This window comes from Lepeophtheirus salmonis, chromosome 4, assembly GCF_016086655.4.
Source record: "Lepeophtheirus salmonis chromosome 4, UVic_Lsal_1.4, whole genome shotgun sequence".
NCBI classification, from domain to species: domain Eukaryota; kingdom Metazoa; phylum Arthropoda; class Copepoda; order Siphonostomatoida; family Caligidae; genus Lepeophtheirus; species Lepeophtheirus salmonis.
In genome coordinates this window covers 39,111,242-39,126,665 of record NC_052134.2, presented here as the reverse complement: position 1 = coordinate 39,126,665, position 15,424 = coordinate 39,111,242, and the positions used below count along the sequence as shown (strand labels likewise).

Genomic DNA, 15,424 nt, shown 5'->3' with positions numbered 1-15,424 from the left:
AAAGTTAATATTATTATTTTTCGGCTGGCTATATTTCTTTGAAAAATACAACTAGTACTCCTTGAGGATATAAGATTACAGTCTATTGGAGTACTACATATCGATCTCAAAAGATGATTAAATAAAAAAATCGAACTTGATAATATCACAGCTTTTTTTTCCCCTGCAGTAACTGTAATACAAGTTCAAATTTTGGCCGACCATGCCATAGGTCTCCAAATCTCAGATTTCTATATATTTGTTTGACTTTCAGATAATTTAAAATAATTAGATGGGTAAGCTTTTATGTCACATTTCAATTTTATTCTACAGTTTTTGACAAAAAATTAACTGTCATGGAGAAAAACTTATTCTACCTTTGAAGATGAAAAAAGTCCTGGCCTTCATTTTTACAAAATATATTTTTTTTACATAGATCTTCAAATTTTTTCCATTGAATTAATTCTTTTTAAGTATAGTTTGGAAGTTACTCTTGAACTCAATTTTTAACCTCAATAACTTATTATTAATGGATTTTTTCTATACGAAAATAATTTCTTCATTTTTTTTGTCAAAATTTGACTTATTTTGAAATAATGCAGCTTTTGACAAATGTGTCTGCATGTTGACCCTTACGACAATTTAGTACAAAAGTTATTTTTAGGAAAAACTAGATGATAAAAAGTACTAATTTTTTACTTTTCCTTATATTGAGGTCCATTAAGGAAAAAAACAAATTTTTCGAGTTTAAAAAATACAAATTTTTCAATCTAAAAATATATATTTTTCGTCGTTTAAAGTGGATCAATTTGACCCGTAAGACGATACTGTAATTATTTTATATCTTTCCCAACGTTGAATATGAAAACGCAAAATGTCTTACTCTGTTTTATTTGATAATAACATATTAATATTTCAATAGCCTATTCTCTACCAAGAGGAAATATTCTTTTCTCCAACTACTATTTTAAATAAAGTATTCGCAAATATAATTTTTTTTTGGTAAGAAACAATACAATTTTTGTTCACTGATACATTCATAAAGTATTATATTTGTAACAACTGTTATGGACAAATTGAACTATTAATAAAATAATTCTTATAATTTTGAGATGGCTAAAAATCATTAAGTAATACCTGTGTTACACATTGTTACAATAAAAAATACAATAATCAATCCAGATTTATTCAGCCTTGCTCCTAAAAAGTAAAGTAATAGTCCAATTGATCAATTGTACCAAACTTTTTTTTTTGACAATTATAATATTATATTGTATAATTAGTAACAGCATATTTTTATCCATTTCTATATATCAGTCTTCCAAAGTTTTTTATGGCATTGTCTCAATAATAACAATATTATACTTAACACACATTAAGTGATTAATCACTTTATTATTATTTTTGGGAGGTGGTTATTAAACAAGAGCCCTTCAATTTTTGCTCTACATCTACAAAATATTTATAGAACTAGAACTACCTCCAATGGCATAAATAAAATTATTTAATCATATGCTTTTAATAGAAGGACAAGTAAATAACTCACAATCAATAAGAATAATCCTTTTGTAAAAATAGGATATAGGTTTATTTCACAAAAAAATATATATATAAAGAAAGAAATTAAGAATCAAAATAAGATTTCGTAAAATAAAAGAAATATGATAAATTCGGAAAAATATGTTCAAAGGTATATATACTCTACATAAGTAGTACATAAAAAGGATCTACGTGTATTTATAATAAGTATGATTAAATCAAAACACAACATCGATTATGGAAAAAAACTAAAGACATTATTACAAATTATGATAGCAATAATATATATATGATTTAGGTATGTTTATTTGATATTAAGTAGGTATATTTGTAATAGTATTAAGGAAATAAAATGAATATAAAGTTATAGTAAAGCTAAAATTATTATTGTGTTCCAGTTTTGATTTTATGACCCATTGACGAATAGGAGAGCCGCAAAGATAAGCGGGAGAACAAGGGTGGAAAAAGAGATTTCGAGCCTATTTGTGAACGAGGAGGACCGAATTTGGGGTGCATCTCCAGTTTGCATTGCTGCGTGATTCTCACCTATAATGGAAATACAAACGTTTTGTTTAAATACATATATTTGGTAGTGTGTCAACATAAAAACAATCTTGATAAAACATCCATATATTTTTTATTTCATAAATATATATATACGCACCTACGGTGTTACAATATACGTTAACTCAACTTTTTTGGACCAACTAAGTGATTTTTTTAAAGAATAGAACAGTTATTAAATAAAAAATGGAATTGAGTAAAATAATTGTTTTATGAATATCATAAGAAAATAAAATACTTTTAAAATGTATATGTATTTTTTTTTATCAGAAAAATAATTAGCAGCAATTTTTTTTAAGTCATTAAGACAACCATTCAAAGATTTCAACTATAATTGAGATCAAGAGTATGGAAATAACAAAAAAATATCTGTGTTTACCTAGAAACTTATATGAAGCATTAAAAATGTTATTCAAATAAAGCTTATATGTTTGAAAAAAGAAATAACAATTGTCAGTCAATTAAACACAAATCAATGTTTATTACATCTCGGAACCTTTTTATTTTCAAAAAAAGAAAATAAGGAAAAAATCATAAGACGGGTTTCCAAATATTCCCAAACATGGGTTGTTCCTCGTTAAATAGGTGATAGTTGTTCACAATATAAGAATACGTAATTTAAGCTCAATAAGTCAACGTTCAAAAAAGTTAATGTAGCGTTAAAAACAGTAGAAAAATAGTAGCGGACAACAAATAGTTGTTGATGATTTGGGGAAATCATGGTAGAGTATAAATTGTTATTTAAATTTAAATACTTTTTTTTGGCTTATGATTAATTAAAGTCTAACCGTTCAAGAAACAGTTAAATAAGTTTTCTTGAAGTTATCTTTAATTAATTGGAAAGCGAACACAATGTGGAATACTTTTATATAATTATTATTCAAATGCCTATAAAACATACTAAAAAACTTTATCAGATATTGTACAAGTACATACCAAAAGAAGGGTTTATGTTTTTATGAATATGGCTATTTCACTGAAAAGATTACCCAACCTTGCTTCAGATCCTTCATTTTATTTTTACAATCCCCCTTAAGACCTTTCAATTAGATATATTTTTAAATTATGATCCATAAAATTTGCAACCTTTATCTACAGCTTGTAGCGCCTCTGAATGTTTTTGCATACTAATTTACAGAAGTGGGGAACTCAAGACTTGCAACTAGACTTTAATCAATATTTTAAAGACATTGACTTGATATAACTATCAAAAATTCGTGGCTGACTTGGACTCAAAGGATAGTTTATACTAAACTCAAAAAATCCTTTAAAAATATGCACTCTGTACTTGTATTATAACTATGCATTTGAAATGACCTTGGTAGAAATCTCAGAAGCTTAAACGAGACTCAATGGAAATATTCAAGGACTTGAATCGGTGAACAAAGACTTCTGACTAGACTTGGACTGCCCTATAAGGACTTTTCCCCACCTCTTCTAATCCAGACTCATTTTTAAGATAAATCATCCGAAGTTTTTTTTTGATGACAAGTCAAAGATATTCATTTACATATTTACGTCACAAGAGTGTTGGGGAAGAAATAAAAGTTTATGTTTGTTTAGAAAAGGGTTTTTTTTAGGATAAAAAAAAAAAGCTTCTTCATTGCAGTATTTGCTTTCTTTCTTTATTTGTTTAGAAACTTAATGATGCTTGGAAATAATTATTAACGATGCAGATACGTTCTACACAAACATAGAGGAACGGATGAATGTTACAAGTCTCTAGACATAACATATATGTATGTATTCAAATAAAACGCTCTCATTAGTTAAAAAAATTATACATGACTGATGACCCTTAATTATCCCTTCATCAATAGTTTCTTATTTATATCTTCCGTCTCTTCATATAAAAAAACCCAGTTATTGCATATTATTTACCAATAGTTTGTATGGAATTTCCTCTTTACAAAGTCACATTTTTACAATCTACACATAAACTTTCTCCTATTAATAAAAATGTCATGTAAATGTTGTAGTTTTGTTAATTTATATATACGACTTGTTACTTAGTCGAGTATTGATGAAGTAGCTATATACTAGAGATGGGTACGGGATGGGACGTCGCTAGACACTTTTTTGAGGGGTACCAAGCCCCTTCTCAAACAAAATAAAAATAGTAAAATATATATGGAGTGACTTCTAATTAAAAACCAACACAATTAAAAAAAAAAAGATTTTCTCTTAAACTAATTATCCCATTTTAATAAAAAAAAACCAATTCTATAAAAAAAACATAATAAATAAAGGTAATTATTATTTTTTATAATCGCCTTGTGCGTCAATAATTTCTTCCACTCTACCTCAAAAAAGAAAGCTTGTATTGATGACACTTTCGTATGGCAGATTCCAAAATTCCTCAAGGATCATTGACATGGTCTTTTTTTTTTTGTTGTTGTTGTAGGAGGGGTGTGCCACTAAATTGCAGATAATATAAACTTGAGTACTTATGTATACGTCATGGATGAACAAACAAATTCATTCATAGTTTTTTGATTGACATCTTCTGTTTTATCAACTTCGAAAGTAAGGTTTACAATTACATTAAATATAATTAAAATACCCAGTTATATCCAAGTTTGAAATTTAATTACATTTGTCTATCTTGTGTTAGTCACCAGGATTACTGCAAAAGTTACAAATTGATTTTGTATGTAGATTACATATGATCTAAGGAAGATGCCATTAAATTTTGTGAGTTCAAGATTAAAGTAATACAAAACGTAAAAAATCCCTAATCAACCATTACTTTGGAACAAGTTGAGATGCATAAATTTCTACTTGATGTTAGGCAGAAGTTTTCTGCTATACCGAGTGTCCATTCTTTTGCAAACTTGGTTCCACCTTTTTCTTGTAAATTTTGGATCTATTTTAAGCTCAAACTTTTAGTGAACTCCTTCTTTTTTATCTATAAAATTATTCTTAAACAACATATGTTTGTTTCCAAAACATAATTTTTTTAATCGTTTCCTTGCAAAGAAATGTAATATTTTTTAGCAAAAGGACTTTTTATATCAAAAAATAAATAGAGTCTTTAATATGTACTTATTAATCAGGATGGTAGTTTAAATAGAATCCAAGGAGGCGCTGAAGGCAGGCAATAAAAATGAGATCTTAGAGTTGACAAATTAAACTTTGATTTTCGTAAAAATTAGATTGCATTTTATGAAATTTTCATTTTGAAGTAAAAACAAATTAAACAGTTTCAATAGATCCCCCCCCCCCTAAAATATATATTTTGGGAAAAATAGATGTAATTTAATATGATTTTATGTTTGGAATTTTTTTAAGATAATTTTAATTATGATATTTTTGACTAAATGAATTATGAATTACGAGATCAAGTTGTATTGAATATTCATGAGACTAATTAGGGATAGGATTACTTTTTTAATGTTATTGACAATGATATGATCGGTTCAATTTATGATGTCTATAATTTAATTTAAAAAAAAAAATGAAAATCACAGCTTACTATATTTTTTGATTTTAGGATCAAAGATGTTTATCCAAGTATCATTCATTTAAAACAAATTATTCTTAATATATACTATGAATTTATATTTTCAATTCAGTGAAATTTTACTTAAAAAAAGTAAGTTTATGACTTTTATCACCTACACAAAATCATATTGTAAAAATAATTAAATTACAAAAATGATGATGAAGTGCATGTACTTGGAATTTAAAAATAAAATTTTTAATATGTAATCCCCAAATTTGTGGATTAGAAAATTTTCCTTTATAAAACAAAGAAACACGGAAAATTATACACCCCACCAGTTTACTACCATCTCAAACAAAAATTATACAGACGAGCCTGTAAGTAAATACGAAATTACTCTTAAAGACATTTTTTATTGTTCCTTTAATTGGTTAGAGGGAGTTGCACTGATAAAGTATAAGTAAATATTATAGTATGACGATTACACCATCTGACTTAGGAATCTTCTTTGAAGTCCATATACATACATTAAGTATATTTCCTTCTCTAGGAACAACCGAGTTTTGAACCTACGTACATTAATTTCAAGAGAAAAAATTTCCTGAGCATGTTTCTGTTGAGCTACGTCATTCCAATTTTGTTTATATATCTTAAGTCGATAAAAATAGAGAAAACCCTATATTAATTTTGGTATTTGAACCAGAACTAAAAATATTGATATCGTGACAGCACTAATATATATATAGAGAGAGAGAGAGACAGACAGAGAGAGTTGTATAAAATAAGATCTTCCGGTATGTGAAAATAAAACAAATGGGACCCTTGACATTTTGATAAATGTTTGTGAGAAGAGCAGCAAAGCTGTCAATGCCATTAATATATTGGATGTAAGTAAGGGAATAAACATAAATTCCACTCTTTATCTAGAATTGACATCAACATGATATCGATCCTCAATTAAGAAGATTTATACACATAACTCCCCAACTAAAACTCAGTGTAACTTTACTAAATTTATGAGCGCAGCCACTAGGGACTTCGTTATACTTAGATGTTCTCTTCTTAACAATAAAAATGACATCTTTTAAAAAATAAAACACTTCTCAGGTTGCTAACTAGACAAACATCGCACACAAGTTTCGGTCATATTTTGGAACAATGAATATTATGTCAGTCTGATAAACACTGTTATATTTAAATGGGATGGCTGTAGTGAATATAGGTAGACCGGTAAGAATACTACTACTCAATAAACTTTTTGAAGAGACAAATCCCGATAGTTGCGACCCTGTATATACATAATAGCTTACATACATATATTTGCGTAAACCAAAGGAGCCACAAAATGGAACGACTATTCCACTCATCAATATAAAAATAAATCATATTTAGCAAAAAAATAACATATTTCTTATTGAAAAAAGTTTATAGGTTTCTATACATTTAAGATACGTTTTTGAGAGCTTCAAACAAATAAAAATCTGGGATGCTCATAATAATATATGAATAAATATATTAATCAAATTCCAACATTTACCAAAACTTTTCAACAATGAAATCATATGATTAAATATATATAAAAAGATGCTTGTAAGGTCTTACCGTTTAAGATGTGTACCATAACGGATGCAAGAGCGTTTCTCATACGACAAGTATAATTTCCAGAATCTCTTTTAGAGGCTCTTGCAATTTGTAGACGACTTATGGCTCCATTTTTGAGAAGATCTGTTTTGACACTGTTAACAAAAAATAATATTTTAATAAATTGATAGTGCAAATTAGTGTAATATTTTGAAAACTGTATATCACACTACATATAAAGATATAATTTTGTATTATGGCTCTTATATACAAAACTTATATTTTTTGGGAAAGGTTGAAAATTAATGTGTTTTTGAGCCACTGTACCAAGTTCAAAATGTTTTAAAATTAATTTTACTATACAAGTATTTTTATAAAACTACTCTTTGTTGTTAGAAAAAATTGTTTTTTTTTTTAAATTTGGGATAAAACGGAGTTTTGAAGCAAATTTCAAGAAAAAATATTATTCATTAACAGAGTTGAGTATAAAAATACGGGTTTATTCTTTCTTTTGTTAAATTCAAATTATTATTATTCCAAAAAGAAATTGTTTAGAGTCAACTATTTTTTTCTTAATCAACATGACTTATCTATATTTCAATTTAATAGTAAGATGAAAGTAAAATTACTGAAATCAATACATATATATTTACGTTCACATAAACAAAAAGGCGCTAAAATTTAATCACAGGGATAGAATAAATAATTTTTTTTTTTTTTTTTTTTTTTTTTTTTTGATTATTACTATTACGCAAAAATATAATTAAAACTTGCTGAAAATATTGAATGGTAGAGTTTGCTTATAGAATTAATATCTGTTTTCAAACATGTAGGTAAAATTTCACAGCGGATAAAACACCTCAGATATCATAATTTGAGAATCACGTTTCCCATATATAATATGATGAGCCTTTGTAATAATTACGTTAATATTTGCTTCTTTTTTCCAGACTAAAAGACTAAGAAATTATCTTTTCAAAATTATAAAAACGAAATGCTACATTAAAACATTACCAATGGCGTTATACAATGAATAAAGGGTCTCTATTTTATCATAGCTTGCACTCATATGTTCTTTAAAAAAATTATAGGCTACTTTTAATATTGTAAATTTGGTTTTTACGGATAAATTGTATCCCTAATCAAAATCTTATGATTATTTCTTTATGGTAAGTTGACCTATCAGAAGAAATATATTAGCTAACAAATAACATGATTAATTTTTAAATCCGAAGGAATAAGCAAAAGCCCGATTTATGTTATATGAAAAACCGCAAATAAAAAGCACTTCCAAAATATGTTTTTGGATTAAATAAAGAACTTGTAGGTTACTGATGGGACAAATTATAAAAAGTCCACAAAATTTATATATTGGTAATATTATACAAATCTGCTGATTTTTTCTAAAACAATAAATACCACAATATGTGAGAAAATTAAAACTTTTTTGTCTTCAAGTTTTAATGGTTAATTTATATTTTACTTACATATGAAAAAAGCAAAAACATTTTGACATATTAATAAGAAAAATTTAACTTTATAGTCTACAGAATGTTTTTTTGTTTTGTTTTTTAATTTTTTATTTGTGTATATCAATAATTTTTCTTTTCAAATAAAAATAATTAATTTTAAACTATTGAAATAGGTTTTTAAATGTAAGAAAGGTGTTATTTTTTTTTTTTTGTATCTTGTTCTGCATTTAAAGAAAACTGCTAGTAGGTGAAATTTATTTATCAATTATCTTTTTCTTTTGTAATTTTAGGAAACAACAAGTAGAATTTAATTTTGTATTTATTGAAATTTGTTTATTGACAAAAAATCAAAAAAAATTTGCTAAAAGTACGTTCATAGAATAAATATTTATATTTTTTAAAAGTAGTGCAGCTGCCAATCTGAAAAACTTAGATTTTTAAATAATCGGTGATTGCCTTAATCTGATATTTTTTTCACATTTATATTAATTAAAAAAACATATTTGCTAATAAGGTTCGATTCTTAATTAAATGACGTAAAAAATCTTTCATTATTTAGCTGTTCTATCTGGAAACAACTTCCACATCCCATTAGTGTTCCGATAGAGTCAACTTGATTAGACATAAATATACATTATAGTACTACAATTTATTAATATGACCTAAGAAATATCATGAAGTAAATAAACATAATAAAATCTAAATTTCCTTCTCAACGAGCAACCTAGAGAAGTGAACACCCACACCGTTCAGTAGGAAAAGTTGTTTCAAATAAACTTTTTTCTGAGCTATGTGACATAGCTCAATAGATATGAATCAGTGTCTATATTTCTCTATAACAGTTATTTTTAATCCACTTAAATATTTTTATTATTTTTGTAATCTTTTTGTAATCATAAATTAAGACATTTAATTGATTTAAGCTGTATTTTATTAAATACAGTCCCAATAGGCATCACGGAAAAATGACTAAAGTTTTAAGTACATCAAATAGTTATACGTATTTATTTTTTTATATTTTCTTAAAGTTGATATATTCACCGGTAAAACTTCTTCAATTTTCTTGCTGATTTTTAACATTTCATATTATATAACTTGTGCTGTTATTTTTTTTAAGGAAAAACATATCCTCATACACTCTTGTACAAAAATTTAAAAATTATATGATTCAACTTTTATACTTACTTAATGCCTCCTCTTTCTGTGTCATAATTGAGCATTCGGTTTTCATGGTGCCAAATTATATATTCTGGTTGTTGATCCACAATTTTCCGAACTAAGCATTTCAATTCAATAGTAGATCCACCTTGATAAAACTTTTCTCCAACGCTTTGATCTCTTTCATCCACAATTTCAATTTCGGGTACTAAAATGTGAAAAAAAGGAGAGGTGAGAGTCTTCGTTTTAAAAAATAAAGTTTTCTTGTTAAAACTATGCTCAAAAATATAAAGTGTACCAGATCTTTTGTCACATTTTTTTACCTATTACTACTTCAAACCATAGATTGAAAGAAAATATCTTCTTCAAGAAAGACAAACTTTCCTTTCTTTTTATTTTATTACAACATGAATATTTTTTACCTTATCTAAGAATATGTTCAAAACTTTCTTTAGAGTTTATTTAATCAAACGTATATGTAGGTTTATATAGGTATACATGTTTGTACTAAGTATACAAAATGAAATAAAAATGTTATACTGATGATCAAAGTTACTTGCAAAAAAAAATGAAGTTTGTATTGATATTGTATTCATGCAGAATGAATAAAGAACAAACAAAACAAAATTAAATTCCCTTCACAAACGTACTGACAAAATTTATCAGAAAATATATAAAGATACGAAAAAAAAATCCTTCAAAAAATAGAAAAGAATCCTTTCCATAGACAATGTATTTTGTATATCCCCGTAAAATAACTTTTAATGAATTACCCACAACACGAAGTCTTGTTCGTTGAACCAAGGGTGGATTCTTAGAGACCTGACACTCGTAGATCCCTTCATCCTCAATCCTTGGAAACTGAATTTGCAACTTCCAATCATTTGGTTTCTCATAAAATATTTGAAATCGAGAGTCGTGACTATAGGTGGCCATACCGAATGTGAGCAAATGAGGTATTTCCTCATTCTTCCGTTTGAGCCAAGATACCTGCAAAAAGGAATACAAAGTAGCCTATAGTTGCATGATGCACATCTATTATTTATGGGGTACTAACAGCAACATTAAGCTGAGCTAGGGAGTATACTTTTAAAATAAAGATATTGCAACAAGTGAAACAAATTGAGTTTAAAGAAATGTTGCAACATCATTTTTTTCCAAAATTACATATTATTTGCATGTTTATTTGTTCTTTTACCGTTTTTCCACCCAGATTATTGACGCGACAATGAAGATAAATAGTACATCCGAGCTGTGCAGATACATTGACAAGTCGTGAAAGTTTGAGCGTCCCTGCTCCACCTGTCTTTATCTGTCCTTCTTTCTCATCTGCAAAGTAGGGATCGCTAAGCAAGTGTTGTAGGTCGGCTTGTTGTTTATGTAGATCAGGTTGAAGGAATGTTTCGGAGTCTCCAGCATAGATCATCACTATGAAGGGTAAGTTAATTAGAGTTTCTGAGTTTTTTGACAAGTCATTAATTATATTTTATGACTGTTCAAAAATAGATAATAATTATAATTTAGCTATTGTGGAGAGATTAATTTTTGAAAATTAAAATTAATACTCTAAAAATATTATTTGTAACAATTAAAGTTAGATTTGATAAATATATATTTTTTTTTTGAAATAAAAAAATTACTTAAGTCGACATTATTCACAAAATAAATTTAACTTATATAATTGTTTTTCTTTTTTGAAAATTTCAACTTTTCTTGAAATCATTACTCAAATCATACAAATAGTAATCAGTCAAATTTCAAGTATCACTCACAAGGACAATAAATAACTACAGACAATATTTTTTAATTTAAGAAAGAGTTAAAACCACAATATATTTTATGTGGAAACTCTAAAAAACTCGTACTTAATCCCAAATTTTTGAAATGAATCTTAATTAGTGCTAATAAAATTTGTCTTTTCTATTTATGTTATAATTTTTATATAAAAAATCCCAGTACCCTTCACAACAAACGTTCTGATGTTTTAAAAATAAAAGCTGTAACCGTTTATAAAAAAATTAAAATACTATATTAACTTATTTGTTTGCACATCAAAAGCAACATATTTGGAATAAATGTATGTCTTACCTGTCAAAATGGTTATGAAAATTTGGAAATATGTTGATAGGTGGAAGTTTAGACCACGAAGGAATTCCATACTTTATCCTTTGCTGGATATTATTACCTGCAATTGAAATAATATAAAAAATATATTTATATAAAAGAGATAAGTAAATTTATGTAAATGATAAAACTATCTTATAAAATCAAGCCAGCCCCATAGGGCTAAATGAGCGAATTTAAAGATATAATTGAAAGAACAGGAAAAAAAATTGATTAAGGTTCTAAATAATTTTTTTTTTTAATAGAAATTATCACTCGTTGAAAAACAATATTTTCTTGCGAATACAAATTAATTAATTTTGGCAATAAGTGAAATTACACAATATATATTTGATTTTTAAACATCTTAAATGGTCAGATTTCTCATTTACATCATCCAAAAAATATTTAAACCATGGTGGATACGAATATTTTTTACTGGTTCTGGTATTAAAATTGGTAACTGTACTTAGATAATTTTTTAAACTAAAATATGTGGGTGAAAAGTTGTAAATGGCAATTTCTATAATTATCGGAGAGTTTATAGTTTTTTTGTTTGAGAGTGGATTGGTTTTTAGCTTAGAATTTTGATAATACAAAAGAAATTTTTTTATTGTAGGCTCAAAACTTGGTAAACTCCTCGATTGGCCAATTTGTATATAGTATTGTTTTAAATGCGTCAGTATTCCGGTAAAATTATAGTATTAGTATTGTGTCAATTTTCATTTATTCGGCCAAGCACGGTCTTAAGACAGAACCAATCCGTCCTTGGGAATTCTCCATCACGCCGTCGGTTTTTTGGACCGTCAGTACTAGAACTGATTAAAAAAGAGGACATAAAGTTGAGTTACGCCTTAAAAGACAAAACTGCATAAGTGTTCGGACAGATACACTGGACTGAACTGAACCAGACGGACACTTACCAGGACGGGACTGCAGTGTTTATTACTAAAGAAGGACCAAAACATCCCTAATCGGTTTACCATACAGTATTAATTTATATATACAAAGGCAATTGCTATAAATCAATGTATCTTCGGATAAAAAAAATATATATATTATTATTATGTGAACCATAGTTATTGGAGATAATAAGGAATGACGTCATGTTTTTTGTTAATAAAGCAACCAAAAATATTAGATTTTACAACTCAAAAAGAAAATGGGTACATACTAATACATTTTTTCTGTTATTTGTTCACAAATATGATTTAATCTACTGACAATATGAGCAATTGGTCCTTATCCGCGAGTAGAAAAGTGTATATATATATTATATACTCAGGAAATAACGATCATGTTTCATTTCTCTCTCTTCAAATATTAAAATGATAAAACAAGTTACAAGAATGTTTAAGTGGCTGGTAGGAAAAAAGAGTACAAATTAAAGATTTATATCATTTTACTAATATAACTACACACATGTATAATGTACATACATATGTATATGCATATATCTACAAAAGAAGCTACAAAAAGCAAAAGAAAATTAGTATCAAATATTAAAACTTGTAAAAAAGTTAGAAGGGAAGGAAAGAGAGAGCAAAAGGAACAAAGAGAGAGAGAAAATAATTATTTCATTTTCCTCTCGTTTATTATTTAAAAAAAATCTTAGTTTATGGTGTACAAATACACCTACTACGTCTTTAGGTTGACACTTACACACACGACCTTATAATTCAGAATTAAATCAATTTGGGAATGTTTCAGCTCCGTGTTTCATCTAGACTTCTTTCTAAAGGGTTTTTATTATCTTCCTTGTCCTTTTAATTTTTTTTTTGAAGTATCAAAGAATGATTAACCTGGTTTCATGATACGAATAGAAAGTTGAAAAAAAAAACAAAAAACAAACAACAATATCAGAGTCATCAAAAATAGGCCAGCTCATGTTTAGGTTCGTTTCTACATATAAATAATTTTCTAAAAGGTTCGGACTTGGATTCGAGATTTATGTCTCAACTTGGACTCGCATGCATACATTGAAGACATGTGAACTAATTTGGTCTTTCAATCATAGACACGTGATTTAAATTGAAGTTGAAAACTTTGATATACAAAGTGGATCCCCAAAACTTGCAGTAGCATTTAATTTCAGTTTTATCCATGTTATTTTTAACTATAATGTTTCATTACACAACCAAACGACAGTTGAAACTAAAAAAAACAAGTTTTGTTTTTATGCCATATCTTTAAGCGTAAAAAAGTCGGAGTAACAAAAAAAAAAAAGGCAAGCTTATGCCATCTCCTTCGTACCGATGTCAGTGCTGAGAAGACTGGAAATACTCTTTGAATCTCTATACAATCGCCTACAATATGAAAAATAATCTAAACTTTTGCAGTAGCAATATGGCTCCTCCATCCATGTGGCCCTCCTCCAGCCCGGACCTCAAACCCCTGGACATAGCAGTTTGTGTTGTTTTAGAGAAGAATATCTGCCCCACCTCTTATGCAACTTTGGATTCGCTCCCAACTGCCATCATGTCATCGTTGTACGCCTTGGACACGGCATTCACCGTCAAGAGCTGTCAATCTTTCGGTAGACGTATTGAGGATGTCATTTCATGTGAAAGAGGACGTATTGAATATAAAAAATTATTGGTAAATATGGTATTAAGCCATATCACAAATTGGTTTTGAGTTATCTTTTCTTGATTGCATAAAAATCATGTTATTCATAATTCACTTATGTTAGTACAAGATTTGAGTCCCCACTCTGTACAAATGTGTGTATAATAAATGTTGAAAACCAGAGGGTATGAGTCCCCTTTAAAAAAACAATGTCAATAATTAAGAAACATACAGGATATAACTAGCATAAAATCTTATCCTCCATTCAAAATTAAAATGTTGAATGGGCACCATAAAAAGGATTCATGTCCCATAAAAACAAACAACACTATTTCGTACCTGTATGTATTATTAAGCGACTTGACGTTATTTTTCTGATAAAAATTTAATTCCATTCTATTCCTCAACTGTCTTTTTAAAAGAACCCTTTGATGAATTCAAGAGTACAACTTATGAATGTTTAGTTATTCTATAAATGTTTTCTTTTTTAGAAGATAATATAATGACTCAAAATAAGATTTGAGTTACACTTAAAGGGAGGGATTTACCCTCTTTATTATTTTTGATCGCTTATATAAAAAAGTAACGGATATTAAAGATCTTTCATTTCCGCTTTTACTATTGATAAAACAAAAATATACCAATAGCAACAGAATAGAAATAATGATATTTAAATGATAATGAAAGGCTATTGAGCAAACAAAAAATTGGGTTAGATAAATATCCGTTGCACCTGGGAAACATATTCATACATACTCTCAATGGAATGTAAAATTAGATATGTTCAAAGATATATACATTTATACTTTTTTAATTATTTTCTAAATATATTTCGACAATTTTAGAAAATGAGTTGTTTTCTATCTATTTCTTTATTTCATAAAGACAACAGACATATTAGAGTCAATTATGAGCTTTATATTCAAATTTACTGGATTGGTTGAGATTTAGGGCGAAACAGGATTTTAAAAATATTGGAGTTAGTAGCTTTTGCAGATACAAATCTAAGTATTTA

The 15,424-nt window shown here is 27.4% G+C and overlaps 1 protein-coding gene across 2 annotated transcripts in view; it reads right to left on the bottom strand.

Annotated features, from left to right (window-relative positions):
* Window positions 1-1,543: 1,543 nt before the first annotated feature.
* The window catches only part of LOC121115913 (zwei Ig domain protein zig-8), a 127,761-nt gene continuing 113,880 nt past the window's right edge, over window positions 1,544-15,424 (bottom strand). For both annotated transcript variants that reach the window (XM_040710095.2, XM_071887904.1), the window contains exons 2-7: window positions 11,827-11,923; window positions 10,937-11,166; window positions 10,512-10,728; window positions 9,766-9,946; window positions 7,130-7,263; window positions 1,544-2,064 (exon numbers count right to left, since the gene is read on the bottom strand). In XM_040710095.2, the coding sequence (XP_040566029.1) occupies window positions 1,925-2,064; window positions 7,130-7,263; window positions 9,766-9,946; window positions 10,512-10,728; window positions 10,937-11,166; window positions 11,827-11,896 (972 nt within the window). In that variant the 5' untranslated portion in view covers window positions 11,897-11,923 and the 3' untranslated portion in view covers window positions 1,544-1,924. The remainder of the gene's footprint in view (window positions 2,065-7,129; window positions 7,264-9,765; window positions 9,947-10,511; window positions 10,729-10,936; window positions 11,167-11,826; window positions 11,924-15,424) is intronic.